A 13,659-nucleotide genomic window follows, 5' to 3' on the forward strand; every position below is an offset into this window, starting at 1 on the left:
TAAAACCAGCTGAAATGGCTGGCCTTTAATATATTCTGAGCTAAGTTTCTGCATATAATTCACTAGGGTCTTTCTTTCATAATTCATATGGCCATAGCCAAGAGAAGGGGAAATGGATTTTGAGTTGCATTTTCTGGAAACTCAACTTGAACAAGTAATCATATCAAACTTGCTCCACAAGGCTTAAATGTTGTTAGCATATAGTTACCTATCTTAATTAAATCAGTATCTTGTCTAAGATTCTAAGAATATTCAGATAATATTCTGTAAATATTCAAGTATCTGAACAATATTGTTTTGCTAGCATATGAACAATATTGTTTGCCTCTCTATAAATAAAACAAATGCTCCAGTTGTGTCTTTCTGCAAGTATATTGTGCACATCCTCAATCATTATACCATAATTTGCATTGATTTCCTCAAGGCTATTAGTTGTTACTACCACCTTTGAGTCACCTTTTAACACAACATTAGGCCGTCTCGGTTCTTGATACAGATTTATTGTGCTTCTAAGTGCACATGCTCACCTTCATTATTTTTTATTACGACCTCAACTCCCTCTTTGTATTTTGTGTTGTCCGCTGCAGCGTCCCAATTTGCCTTGTACAATATCTTGGTTGGTTTTTGCAAGTGGTCTGTTATCTCCCTGATTCTCTTAAGTGGATTTCTTCCTTACTGTTTCTTTGTGCTACAATAAATTCTTCTAGACTTCATTTTGTTCACTGAAACAATTGTCTTGGGTGTCCAAACAAGAGGGAAATCCATCTAAACCACATCCTCCCCATTTTATGAGCTACCAATTCAATATCTTTATCTATTTAGTATGCCATTTAATCTCATCTATAGCTTCAAGAAATTTACCTCATTATTGGACCATTTTTTAACTGGACACTTTGTTTCAGCTCAGACATCATTTTATACAGGGCAACTCCATAGTGCATGAATTGTAGATAATGTCTCCCTCTAGCAGACTAGGTACAAATATGTACAATTTAGGAGTGTACAGGAATTGAAGGGACTGACCATCTTTGACGGGAACTGGCATTTACTTTTACCTATCAAAAAAAAAAAAAATCTCTATCATTTACTTTTGAAAGTTTTGATTTGAAAGTATTGATATTCACATGTCGATTTCAATAAAGAGCCGTTAGATGAGCAGTGATTAGTTGACTGGACCATTTAACTGCAAATTAACCATATTTGCTCCAAAAGTTCAAATCTTGAACCTGAAGCCTTTCTTTATTTGCCAAATTTTCAATTTGATTTTTTTGAATTTAGAATACCAACTCATTTTGGTTACAATTAACCAACTGATTTTTTCAACTAAATAATTAGTTGTTATGCCTTCAAAATCACCTCCTTTTGAGTTTCAAGAGTTTCTTTGTCATACTTGTGTTTTAATTTCCTTTTTTTTTTTTTTTTTGTAACTTTAACAGATGGAAGAAGATTTTGTGAGTTGTAATGTCGATATAACTCAAGGGGTTGGCGACTCCTCTTCTATTCCATTGGATGTAGAGGAGCTTGGGACTCTTCCAACCCCTTCTTCATCCACACATACACAAGAACCTACCCGTTCCATCCCACCTTTACCCAAGAAATAAAAAAAAAAACCTAGCAACCCATCTAGTTTGCTAGTGGGAGGATGATTTGCTTGGATGTTCCTACTAGATGGAACTCTACATATTTGATGTTGAATACCGCTGAAAAACACAAACAAGCCTTTGAACAATATGCGTTTGTGGATGACCAATTCTTGAACCCCACTAGCAATGATTGGAAAAATGCACAAATTTTTGTGGAGTTGCTGAAAGTTTTTTATGATGTTACATTGAGCATTTCTGGTTCTTTGTATGTGACAACTAATGTTTATTTTGAGCAACTTTGCACAATTGAGGATACATTAAATTATATGTGCTTGAGTGATGATATTATCACTAGTACTATGGGCATAAATATGAGAAACAAGTATGAGAAGTATTGGGGTAGCACAAATAGGTTCAACTTGATGATATATATTACTTTTGTGCTTGATCCACGATATAAAATGATGATAATGAATTTCTGGTTGCAAAAATGCAGAGGGTGTGAGTTGGCGAATAAGATAGAGGACAGGGTTAAACTCCTTTTAGGCCGCTTGATTGAGCAGTATAACACATTTCGTGTGGCTAGTGGGAGGAGTTCTAATGTGGCTCAAGGAAGGCCAAGCAGCACTAATATAAATATTGGTAATGAGCCAGCACCCATTCCTACTAAATTTAAGATCATGTTTACCAACTTTCTTAAGGAACGGGGTGTTACAGAGTTTAGATCGGAGCTAGATAGATATTTTTCTGAGAAGTGTATAGACGACTCGCTCGGTTTTGATATCTTAGATTGGTGGAGAATTAATGCCGTTAACTATCCTGTCCTTGCTGAGGTAGCATGTGATGTGTTAGCCACCCCTATTTCCACTATTGCCTCGGAGTCCGCATTTAGTACTAGAGGACGCATATTGGATCCTTTTAGGAGTTCCTTGTCTCCAGAAACCATTGAAACTCTCATTTACACTCAAAATTGGTTAAGGACCAAACCAATTAACATTCGGGATTTGGAAGAATACATACATTCGATGGACCTTAAAGGTAAGTTTGAAATGTGAAATATTTTTTTTAATATCTATCTAATTCGGTTTATTATCTATCTAACTCAATTTTTAATTTTTTTAGACGATCATCTAGCTTCATCTTCAACCGAGGCTGATGTAAGTCTCCATTCCCATTCATGCTGAAAAGTTTATCCTTGGTTAATCTTCAATGGAGGTAAGAGATGTTCTTTCTGAATTGAACTAATTGGTTGATGCTCTTTTTATTGGTTCTTGTGATATGCTGAATTGAACGTTGTTGTTGAGAAGTTTTGACATTTGAGAATTCACTATTTGGATTCTTTTCTGGTCTCTCCCTTTTCCCCATTACAAATATGTTTATTTTCCATTCTAGTTTATTGGGAAAAAGAAGTGTTGAATGATTTGAGTGTGGTCCAGGAGGGACATATTAATTAGTGTTGAATGATTTGAGTGTGGTTTAGAGGGGACACATTATTTTTCATTCTGGCTTGTGTTTGCTTTTTTCTGGAGAGAATGGAACATTAGGGACATCTGTTTTTTCTTTTCAAGCGGATAGTGATCTTTCTGTTTCAGTTAAAATAAATAGATTGTTTATTTATGCAAGATATGGGTGTTTAAATAGATATGAAGTGTTTATTTATGCAAGATATGGGTCAATAATTTAGTAATGATGTCAATAATTTAGTTTAGAAGGACCATTCTCATTCATCTTTGACTGGAAAGAATATAGTTATATGCCTAAACCATGCACGCATTATACATTTGGTAATGTTTTTGCATGCACAGAATATAATTATGTGCTGTTGTTTATATATTTAACCATTATATTTGCAGGTTTTTTGCTTTTGCAAATGCTGTTGCATGTGCCTTCTCTGTGCTATCCTCGCATCTACTACTTGTTCTTACATGATTTGGTATGGCTATGTCTACGGATCAAGATCTGGAAGTGGAAATGATGTAATGTTTTAACTTTTATAGTTCTTTAGTTCATAAGGGATACATCGAAAGTAGTGAGTAATTGATAGCCTAAAAGTTCAGCTTTCCAAAGAAAAGCTTTCATTGATCATTTATGGCAACTCTATATAATCTTTGATACTACACAGCTTCTATTCAATTAACTATTTTTGTAGCTAGATTTATTTGGACTACTTCTTTTTGCTAGAAAGATGTTGTTCTGTAGATATGACTTTGTACATAAATTGGCTAAGGGATGGCATGCTATTATGCAATTTGTTATAATCTGTTCAAGCTGAGGTTTTTGGGTACCCCCGTATACATGCTAAATTTGTGTTTTGATTTCTTCATATATATGTTTGTATATAACTATATATTCTATTTGACATGTCCCCAATCTCTTCATCCATTACATTGTTCAGACAAAATCTGGGCCAGCATATTTGTTTACTCATGCAATGAACATCATTGTTGGGCGAAAAGAGGACAGGAAGCTCATAACTGGTGCATACAGTGTTGCTGACATCTATTGCTGCAACTGTGGGGAGATCCTAGGCTGGAAATACTTACGTGCTTATGATTTTCACTTTGTGTATGTTTTTGCACGAATTGGGATGAGTTTGTAACGAGGAATGTTGATCTGAAAAAGAAAAGGAAAAAGAAACTTTATGTGCCACAATATTTTGAAGGAACGTTATGTGCAAGATCTGAAAAAGAAAAAAAGTGCCACAATATTTTTTTACTGAAAAAATTTAATAATCAGGCTTTGTTAAATATAAAAAAAAATTAAAAAAAAAAAAACCCATGTATAGACCGGAACCCGGATTTCCGAGTTGTAAAAACCCAGATCAATCCGGGTTCCAGCCCGGGTCATAACCAGGGTATATCCGGGCCGGACTCCGGCCCGGATTTGGAATCTAGGTTCCGGGTCGGGTATACCCAGATACCTGGTTCGATACCCGGTTGCTCAGTCCAACTTACATGTTTTCGTTTAAAAAAATCCGTTGGAATTGAATCCTTTATTTTCGTTGAAATGTCACACTTCATATGACATTACCAGGAGAAAGAGACCAATGAGGGTTTCATTTCGAAGATGTGACAAGAAAATCTTCATCACCTACCCAAAGCCATCTTCGTTTAAGAAAAATCATTTTGTAAAAGAAAAAATATGTTTTATTTAATCATTTAAAAAGAATTTTCAAATAAAACGTTAAGTATCATTTTTCATAAATATTACTATATTAAATGAAATAAAAGAGAATTTCGTTTCGATAATGTGGCAAGAAAATCTTCATTACCTACCTCGAGTAGAAAGAGGTAAGAAATTTTGTAATGTTAAGCCAATATCTTTTATAAGCTTATAACTATACATTATGTGAAGTTTTTAACTTTTCATGCCTTTAAGAGAGAGAAATGTCTATGGTTGATGAAGATTCAGAAAGCCGAAGGATGCACACAGCCCTTTTTACAAATCTTTACGCACCTATATCATAAAGAAAAATTCTATATAATACACTCTCATCCTTTTGTATCTCACTAAATACGATATAACACATTTACCACCATTAAATAATTATTTATTATATATTTTTTTATTATCAAATAATAATAAATACACCACAATTATATATAATGAAATATAAGTCAAACAATGATATGATACATAGTATTACTCATTTTAAACCTAAACAATTTTTGTTCAAATTCATTTTCTTTGTTTTCTCGTCTACATCCATTCACCTAAGAAAAACGCCTACTTCAAAATCACAATGGGATTCCATTTCACCTAACTCAACTTAGCTGAGCTGGAAGATTTTCAAGCTGAAACTATTCATTTTCGGTGGCATTCAAGCAAAAAATAGTAAGGGACCATAAATAGGGCAGTGACAACAAGGTCCTCACCACAATAACAAAACCTTAGCAAAAATATATAAATAATAATGAACTAACATTAGAAAAAGTCAATGGGTTCTAAAAAGTCAATGGGTTCTATTTTTTCCCATTAGTTCCCAACAGTGTTCCATTCTCACCAATGCCCTTAAATGAATTGTGTCCTATAGCCTTTGAACAATTCTTCCATCCCAATGAGATCGACCAAGATGAATAAATTTATCCACACCAACCAACCGTCTTGTTTGTTCTGAAACCCGTATCAGAAGGCTCTTGCAGTGGTTGAGGTGGAGGTCTAGGCTCCCTTGGTTTGGCAGGGTCAACAAATATGACCCATCCATCCAAAAACTTAGCATTCATTCCTTCTCTAGCCTTCTCAGCTTCTTCAATTGATGCATATGTAACAAACCCAAACCCCTTTGATCTTCCAGTGGCTCTATCAGCTATGACTTTTGCTGCAATATCATCAAGCCAGTAAGTCAAGATGAAAGTAGTCCAAGGACAGGCTTAAGGAATAAATATAACGTAATATACTTAATAAAAAAAATAACGAATTCCGTTCCTTTACCATCAAGAAGCTGGCCAAAAGGAGAAAATGCCTCTTTAAGTTTTTCATCCGTTGTAAGTCTGGAAAGGCCTATTCGTCAAATAAAAATACCAGAGATAGTCATGCTGTGTGAATTTTACCGATTAAAAAAATAAAATAAAATAACATAGAGAGAGAGAGAGAGAGAGAGAGAGAGAGAGAGAGAGAGTCATGCTTCGCATTAGAATTTGTTCTGTAAAATGAAAACTCTCATACAACCAGTAGGTAGACACCTACTATCTCCAATGTGTTTTATGCAGCAATGAAAAGAACACGTCAGACATCCAAACTTTCATAAGAACAGCAACAACTATTCCATACCCATCATTGCCATTATAGAATCAATGTTGGTTTTCATAGGCAAGAAATTGGGCAAGTTACACAACTAGCTTGATAACAACCAAAAATGACTTCAGTACAGAAAGAAATATCGACTGCCGCAGTAATCTGTACTAGCTGCTGCCTCATAGTGCTTGTTCCAGGGTTAGCACAACAGCAATCGTCAGATTTCGAGCAGATATGTCAGGTAGACGGGGATACCAGCCCAGGTAGTGTGAACCACTCTGGTGCGTTCAACCAGTCTCAACTCTCCTCTAAACCCCTAAAACCTCAAGTAAAAATATAATGATGTACTTAAAGTTAAAAAGAAACACCAACAAAAAGGGGAAAAACAAAGGCAAACAAAGCCCTAGTGGCAAACAAACGCCTGTAAACATAATCAGTTGGATAACTGTAAAGCTTTCCACTTGTTTTGCCATCCTTATAAATAGGAATAAATTCAGTTTCTACCCTCAAACTACCAAAGGTTTTGCACTTTGCATCCCAAACTACCAAAACTGACACATTGCAGTCTCAAACTTCCAAAAACTTACTTTGCATCCTCCAAGTGCAAAACCCCTTATACTCACTTTACATTAAATATCCATTTAATCGGTTAGTTGAGTAAACCCCTCTTCTTCTGGTTAGTTGAGTAACCTATCAAATCGGTTATGGGGTTTAACTTCCTGCTTTAAGTAGATCAGACTGTTAGTTAGGAGGGTTACAACTCCGGGTACGGCACTCATCAGTCCCTTCAACCCTCCTTTGAGTGACTAGCCCTTCTAATTCTTTATGAGGTTTATCTCAAAGATTCGCAATTCAATTAGGAAGACGTTTCTAGCAAAAAATCTCAGTACCCTTTGGGCAACTTAGAGCGCATGAGCAGCACTCCTAGAAGGGGAAACACTTCTATTGCAGCTCTTAGACCATAATAATGATCTAAAAGATACTACATTCAATATTCAATGCCTATATATAGTAGATATCTCTAAGATTGACAGAACCAAGACAAAAACTAGGAGCATAATTGATAAAACGTATAAGCACCGTTTATAGAAGAAAACCAACACATGACCACCAGTCTATTAGACTACCACAAGCGCCATAATAAACGCAAAAGAAGACAAAAGAAAAACAGAAGTATGTGAATATATTTCTTAAATAGAGGATATTCTAAAGTTGTTATATGGTTCTTGTTAATTTGGTTTAGTTCCAGTAAAACCAAACGAGGGGAAAGCAACCATGAAGCCATATCATTTTCCATGGAAGCTTTTAGGAACCAGACGGATAACACAAAATGAGAAGCTGATGGAGACGTACCGCTGATGAAGAGCTTAGGGGAGGTGAGAGTTGTATTGAAACGAATCGAGGCGTACTGCGAATGAAGAATAGAGGACGCAGTGGAAGATCCGCTAAGAAGGCGTCGAATGCTATAGACGAATGCCATTAGATGTGGTGGAAACTGGACCGCAGGAAATTAGGGGTTTAGCGGATCGACAAAACCCTAGTAAGTAAAGAACACCCCCTCATCAGGGCCTCAGACAATGTGATATTAACGAAACGACGGAAGGTTCTAGTAACGAATGATATGGTAAATGCGCGACTATGATGTACTATGTGCCTGACTCTATCCTGACCGACCATTCTTACAACCTGATGTTCACTGAATCTCCCTCTTTTTCTTAAAAAGAAAGACGTAATTATTTTTGAAAAATTTTTCTTGTCATCCTCACACTTCACACACTATATTTATTTTAATTTTTTTTTTCATTTTTTCTATAATAAATATGTAGTGTGTAGATGATTATTAGAATAATTCAATTAATTTAATAAGAATAAAATGAAATAAAAAAATAAAAAAATAAAAAATAATATTTTAATATATAAAGTGTATAGTGTGGGATGATGTGTAACATTCCTCATTATTTTTACAATCTTTTTATATAACTACCTTTTAAATAAGAATGACACCCACGTGGTGTGGAACATGATGGACTCTTTCCCACACCTTGCCCTCAACCATGCGAGGGAAGGATTTTCAACCACGACCTAATGTTGGGAATGGGGTAAAAAATCTCATTTGCCCGTCTCCCTTCTAAGCCAAGACTTACCCATAACCCATTAGGTCTAAAAATTGTTTTTATTTTTAGACCCAAATTGTAATATAATTTAAATTTATAAATATAAAAAAAAAAATTTAAATTCATTAAAGTTATACTTTAGACTGCCTTAACCTTTTAGGCCAACTTTTATATAAGAGGTCAAGTCAATGCAATAGTTATACTCGAGTAATGTGAGACTGTTGTATTGCTTAAGTATAACTATTGTATTGCCTTGACCGTCTATATACAAAGGTTAGGCCTATTCACCCGACCTGTATCGACCCAGAAAGCACTGTATCGACCCGACCCGAAAAAACAACATTCCGATGAAGGGGGCTTCCGAACCAGTGAGCTTAACCGATTAACCAAACTGAAAAATTTCAGAAATTAAACGATTAATCGGAAAAGACTCAGAAATAGGAGGAGGAGGAAAGACTACCCGAGTTCTCTCATTCTGAAGCAAAAGCAATCCACTCGCCGTCCGGTGACCAATTACACATCGTGTCGCTCCAGGGGCCCTCCCGTTAGCCTGTAGATCGCGCGTCAATCTCCTTCCACGGAGTACATAATGTACAAGTTCTTGTGACCCGTACGACCCGAACAGAACACAACCACTTGCGGTTTTTGGCTTGAGCATCATCGGGGGGCATTTTTTTAAGAACCTATATAGAAACAAAAGTCACAACCAAAAATAGAGGCCAGTTTCAAAATGAAAGATCTAATAGAGGGAGGAAACACAAATCAGCCGAACAGAACACAAGCAGAACAAAATGCAGAGGAAAACGTAGAGAAAAAAGAAGCTCCCTCACTTACCTGTGAAAGAACAAATCTTGCTTGGAAAAATCTGCTCGCCAGTGAGTAAGGTAGGAAGGTCAAAGTCTGATAGACGGACACACAGAGAGAGAGAGAGAGAGAGAGAGAGAGAGAGAGAGAGAGAGTCTTTGTTTGGAGAGAGGAACTGGGATATTGGAGAGTGTCTGTGTCTGATAGACGGAGAGAGAGAGATGAGAGAGTGTATGATAGACGAGAGAATGAAACTAAAGAAAATAACGTTTTAGTCAAATCAGTTAACGGGTATTAACCGATTTATTTCAGATAATAATTGACAGACTTCCGTCCCTCACCCGTTTTAATCGGTTCGGATCATTCGAAAATTTTGGTTCGGGTCGGGTCAGGTATGCGGTTTAAGTTTACAACCCTAACAAAGGTTGGCCTAAAAGGCCAAGGCAATTTAATAACTTAAATACAACTTCAAGTCTTCAACAAATTGTATATTTCTATATACAATACATTTATTTGTATAAATATATAAAATTTATTTTTTATATACAGCGGAGCGGGAGGATGGGGGGATACTTTCATTTTAAGATTGACTTCAAGAGAATTATTAAACAATTAAAACTCCATTTAGATACTAAGAATATATTAGCATATTTGTGAATAGTAGTGAGTTAAGATATTTGAGTGAGATTTATGTAAGAGTATGAGTTCTATTGAGATGCGTTTGGATATATGAAATAAGTTGAGATATATTTAACTTTTATGAGAGGTTGAAAAAGTAATTGGTTCCATCAATGATTGATTTGTTCTTGTAATAATAAAATATTTATTTCATTGATATGTTTTACTAATAAATAACAAATAGTATAAGGAAATTCCTCCAATGCATTTAAAATTAATGTTCCACATTTTTTGTATCCAAATTTATTTAATTTGAATTTTTTAAAAATATTAAGTATTATCAATTAACAAATGGCATCCACTATCATTTCACACTTATAAAAAGAAGTCATCTTACTCATCATCCTAGATTCCCTACACCACACATCACATTTGATTTTTATTTTATTCTTACTAAACTAAAGGAATTATTTTATTCATCATCCATACAACATATATTTGATAAAGAAAAAAATAAAAAATAAAAAAAATTTTATGTGATGTGTGATATAGAAATGATGAGTAGAATTTTTCTATAAAAAAGACAAGCGAGTGGTCTTGTCCCTCTGTCATGCCCTAGTGAGGGGTCTTGCATAATTTACGAAATTTATAAAAAAAGTAAGTGAGGGGTCTCCCGGGGAGAGAGAGGGGTGTGAAGAGAATTGTTGAGTCCTTTCATCATACGTCCGCCATGCCTCAGTTATGAGTCTTGTCATTGAACAGTAATGAAACATTTTCAATACTAAGGCATCGTTTATTTTTACAAATGAGATGAGATTAGTTGAGATAAAAAATTGAAAATTGAATAAAATATTGTTAGAATATATTTTTTAATATTATTTTTATTTTGAGATCTGAAAAAGTTGAATTGTTTATTTTATTTTATATGAAAATTTGATAAAGTCATAATAATTAGATAAGATAAAAAGTTTTATAAAAATGAATGAGACAAGATCAATTGTCTCGGAATAACTTGGGTGTGTTTGAATCTAGAGGTGTTTTCATCTATATGAAACTATTTAAATTTATCTCAGATATGCTCTACATCCAAACGCAGCCAGACAAGCAAGTTTTAAAATCATTTGCAAGTTTCTCTCTCTCTCTCTCTCTCTCTCTCTCTCTCTCTCTTTTCCTTTTCTTTTATTTTTTTAGGGCCTTCATTAAAATCCTAAATAAACAGATTACAATAACCGTTTGAATTTGAAGCATCAATCTATAAAAAATAGTTGCATCCAAAGTAGAGCAATTGCAAAATGTTCAATTGGGCCATAAGCAATTTGTCTTCCATCTCTTATTAGCAGTACAATAAGCGCACAATCGATATTTACAAGGAAAACCATACAACAGGATGCCCCAAAACTGAACAAAAATAAAATTAAAATGAGCAATTTCTATGAATAATTATTAAGTAAATGTAGCATTTACCTGAATATTTTAATGACAATATTTTATTATGTGATGAAAATATCACATAATTTATATTTCAAAAATATCTACTAATTTTCCTACTTTTTTAAGAAAGTAACTTCTTAAATCTAAGGCTGTCGAGGGATATTTTAATGGTTTAGTAAATGAAATGCTAAGGTGAAAAGGATTAGTCTCCTAGCTCTCGCTGAGGAGGAAGTTTTGCTTTAGGCAAGAAGAGTCTCCTAGCTTATGCTGAGGAGATAGAATTTTAATATTAACAAATTTTTTTAGAAAAGTGGCGGTGGTTGACATTGTTGAGAAAATCTTTGAGAAATGTGGTAATCTCAAACTAACGGAGGTAGAACAATCTGAAGTGAGCGTGATTCAGTCACACAAGAAAGTGAATCATAGATGTGGGAAGGTTTGTTTGGTGGGACTTGTGGTATCGAACAAATTAATAAACAGAGAAGCCTTAAAAAACACAATGATGAGTATTTGGAAGCCAGAGGGTTGAGTGCAATTCCAAGATGTGGGGACCAAGCTTTTCCTTATTGAATTACAGGTGAAACAAGATTTACATACGACGGAAAAGGGTAGGCCATGGCTGCTTGATTGTAACCTTTTCTACATGACTATGTTTGGATGTTGAGATGATCTCAAATGATTTGAGTTGATTTATGAATAGTAATATTTTGTGGATCTCATTAAGATGTGTTTGAATATAAATAGGTTGAGATGTGTTTAAATGTATAAAATAGATTGAGATGAGTTTAACTTTTTTATGAGAAGTTGAAAAGGTAATGGTCACATTAATGATTGAGTTTATATGAGTTCAACAACCAAACGCAACTAAATCATTTGATGGTTTTTTCTCCCCTAACAACATCATATTTATAAGGAATACTTATGGATTCAATTGCACAATATTCCTTTTGGAGGAATGACACTGGTTACTAGAGAACATATCGAAAAGATGATTGGAGAGGTAGAGAAAGTTGATGTAGATAAAGAAGGGATAGGATGGGGGCCTTATCATAGAGTCAAAGTTGGCATTGATATTACAAAAGTGTTGATGAGTGGTATTCTACTCAACTTTCAAGGTAACAGAGTATGGATTTCCATTAAGTATGAAAGACTTAAATTTTTTGTTTTAGATGTAGCCTAATCAAACATGGAGTTAATGGTTGTCTTAAAGGTTCCAATTCTAGATCCATTCATTCTGGCGACAATTCTCAATATAATGTATAGCTCCAAGCTTCTAGTTCAAAACCTCTGCTACATCTAATTCAGGAAGGGAAAGTAAGAAGGTTGAGCTTTGGTTCAAAATTCAAAAATCAATAGGTAGAGACAATGACATGGAAAATAATCAATCTTTTTTTTAGAAATAAATCAAATGCTGCAAATGAGAGGGATGAAAATTAGGAAATTCCCATAACAGGAGCTAAAACTTAGGAAGATCCCAAAATTGAAGAGAAAGAGCAATCACAATGTCAAAAACCTTTTTAGGAAGGTAATAATTTTACCGAGGACCTTATCAAGGATGCATCAGATCCTTTTTTATATAAAGATGATTCCATTAATGATACCTATATGGTCAATGATCTCAATTCCTTAATCAAGTTGACCATCAGAGAACCAATTCATAATGCAAAGGATCCTACTATAGATGATATTTCTAAGTGACGTAATATTATGTCATTAGCTTCCAAGGTAAACTTATGGGGCACCAAGTCAGTTCAATGTGAAAGAATAGCATGTGAGGACAATGAATGGTAGCTAATTCTTCTAACCAATGACTAAGTGGAAAAGAAGGGCCAAGAAAAAAAGAGAAACTGAGAACTCTAATGATACCGTTGTGAACAAGATTAGAGAAACTATGTTGTCACCTACACGTTATACAAACCTAGATGATTTTCTAGCACAACTTATGAGGGTCCTTCAACTAAGAGAGAGAGAGGAATTGTTTTTCTTCTAAGGAGGAACATGAAAGAATAATGGCAGAGGCTAGTCACCAGTCATGCTAGCACCAATGAACCTACTTAGTTGGAATTGTCGAGGGCTTTGAATCCCTTGGACAGTTAGAGTTCTGAGTCCCTTAACAAAGGGAAAGTCTCCCAACTGGGTTTTCCTCATGTAAACCAATGTAATAAGATGAGAATGGAGGAAGTGAGGTTTGAGTTGAAATTTAATTATTATTTTGCAATAGACAGTTGGGGAAGTAGTGGTGGACTTGGCCTTTTGTGGAATAATATGATGGATGTTTAGTTAATCAACTACTCTAGATGGCATATTAGTGTTTCTATTATAGAAAAATCTAATGGGCTCTCTTGGTTGTTTACTAGTTTCTATGGCCACCCAGA

General features: G+C 34.7%; 1 protein-coding gene across 1 annotated transcript; it reads right to left on the reverse strand.

Annotated features, from left to right (window-relative positions):
- Nucleotides 1–5,463: 5,463 nt before the first annotated feature.
- Nucleotides 5,464–7,896, reverse strand: LOC122277766 (organelle RRM domain-containing protein 2, mitochondrial). Its single transcript, XM_043087898.1, has 3 exons — nt 7,671–7,896; nt 6,015–6,083; nt 5,464–5,901 (listed from the first exon to the last, which is right to left on the reverse strand). Exons 1-3 carry the CDS (start codon nt 7,795–7,797, stop codon nt 5,666–5,668), a joined length of 432 nt encoding a protein of 143 aa, XP_042943832.1. The 5' UTR covers nt 7,798–7,896; the 3' UTR covers nt 5,464–5,665.
- Between the last annotated feature and the right edge of the window lie 5,763 nt (nt 7,897–13,659).

The sequence above is a fragment of the Carya illinoinensis genome, chromosome 9 (genome assembly GCF_018687715.1).
Source record: "Carya illinoinensis cultivar Pawnee chromosome 9, C.illinoinensisPawnee_v1, whole genome shotgun sequence".
Taxonomy (NCBI): Eukaryota; Viridiplantae; Streptophyta; class Magnoliopsida; order Fagales; family Juglandaceae; genus Carya; species Carya illinoinensis.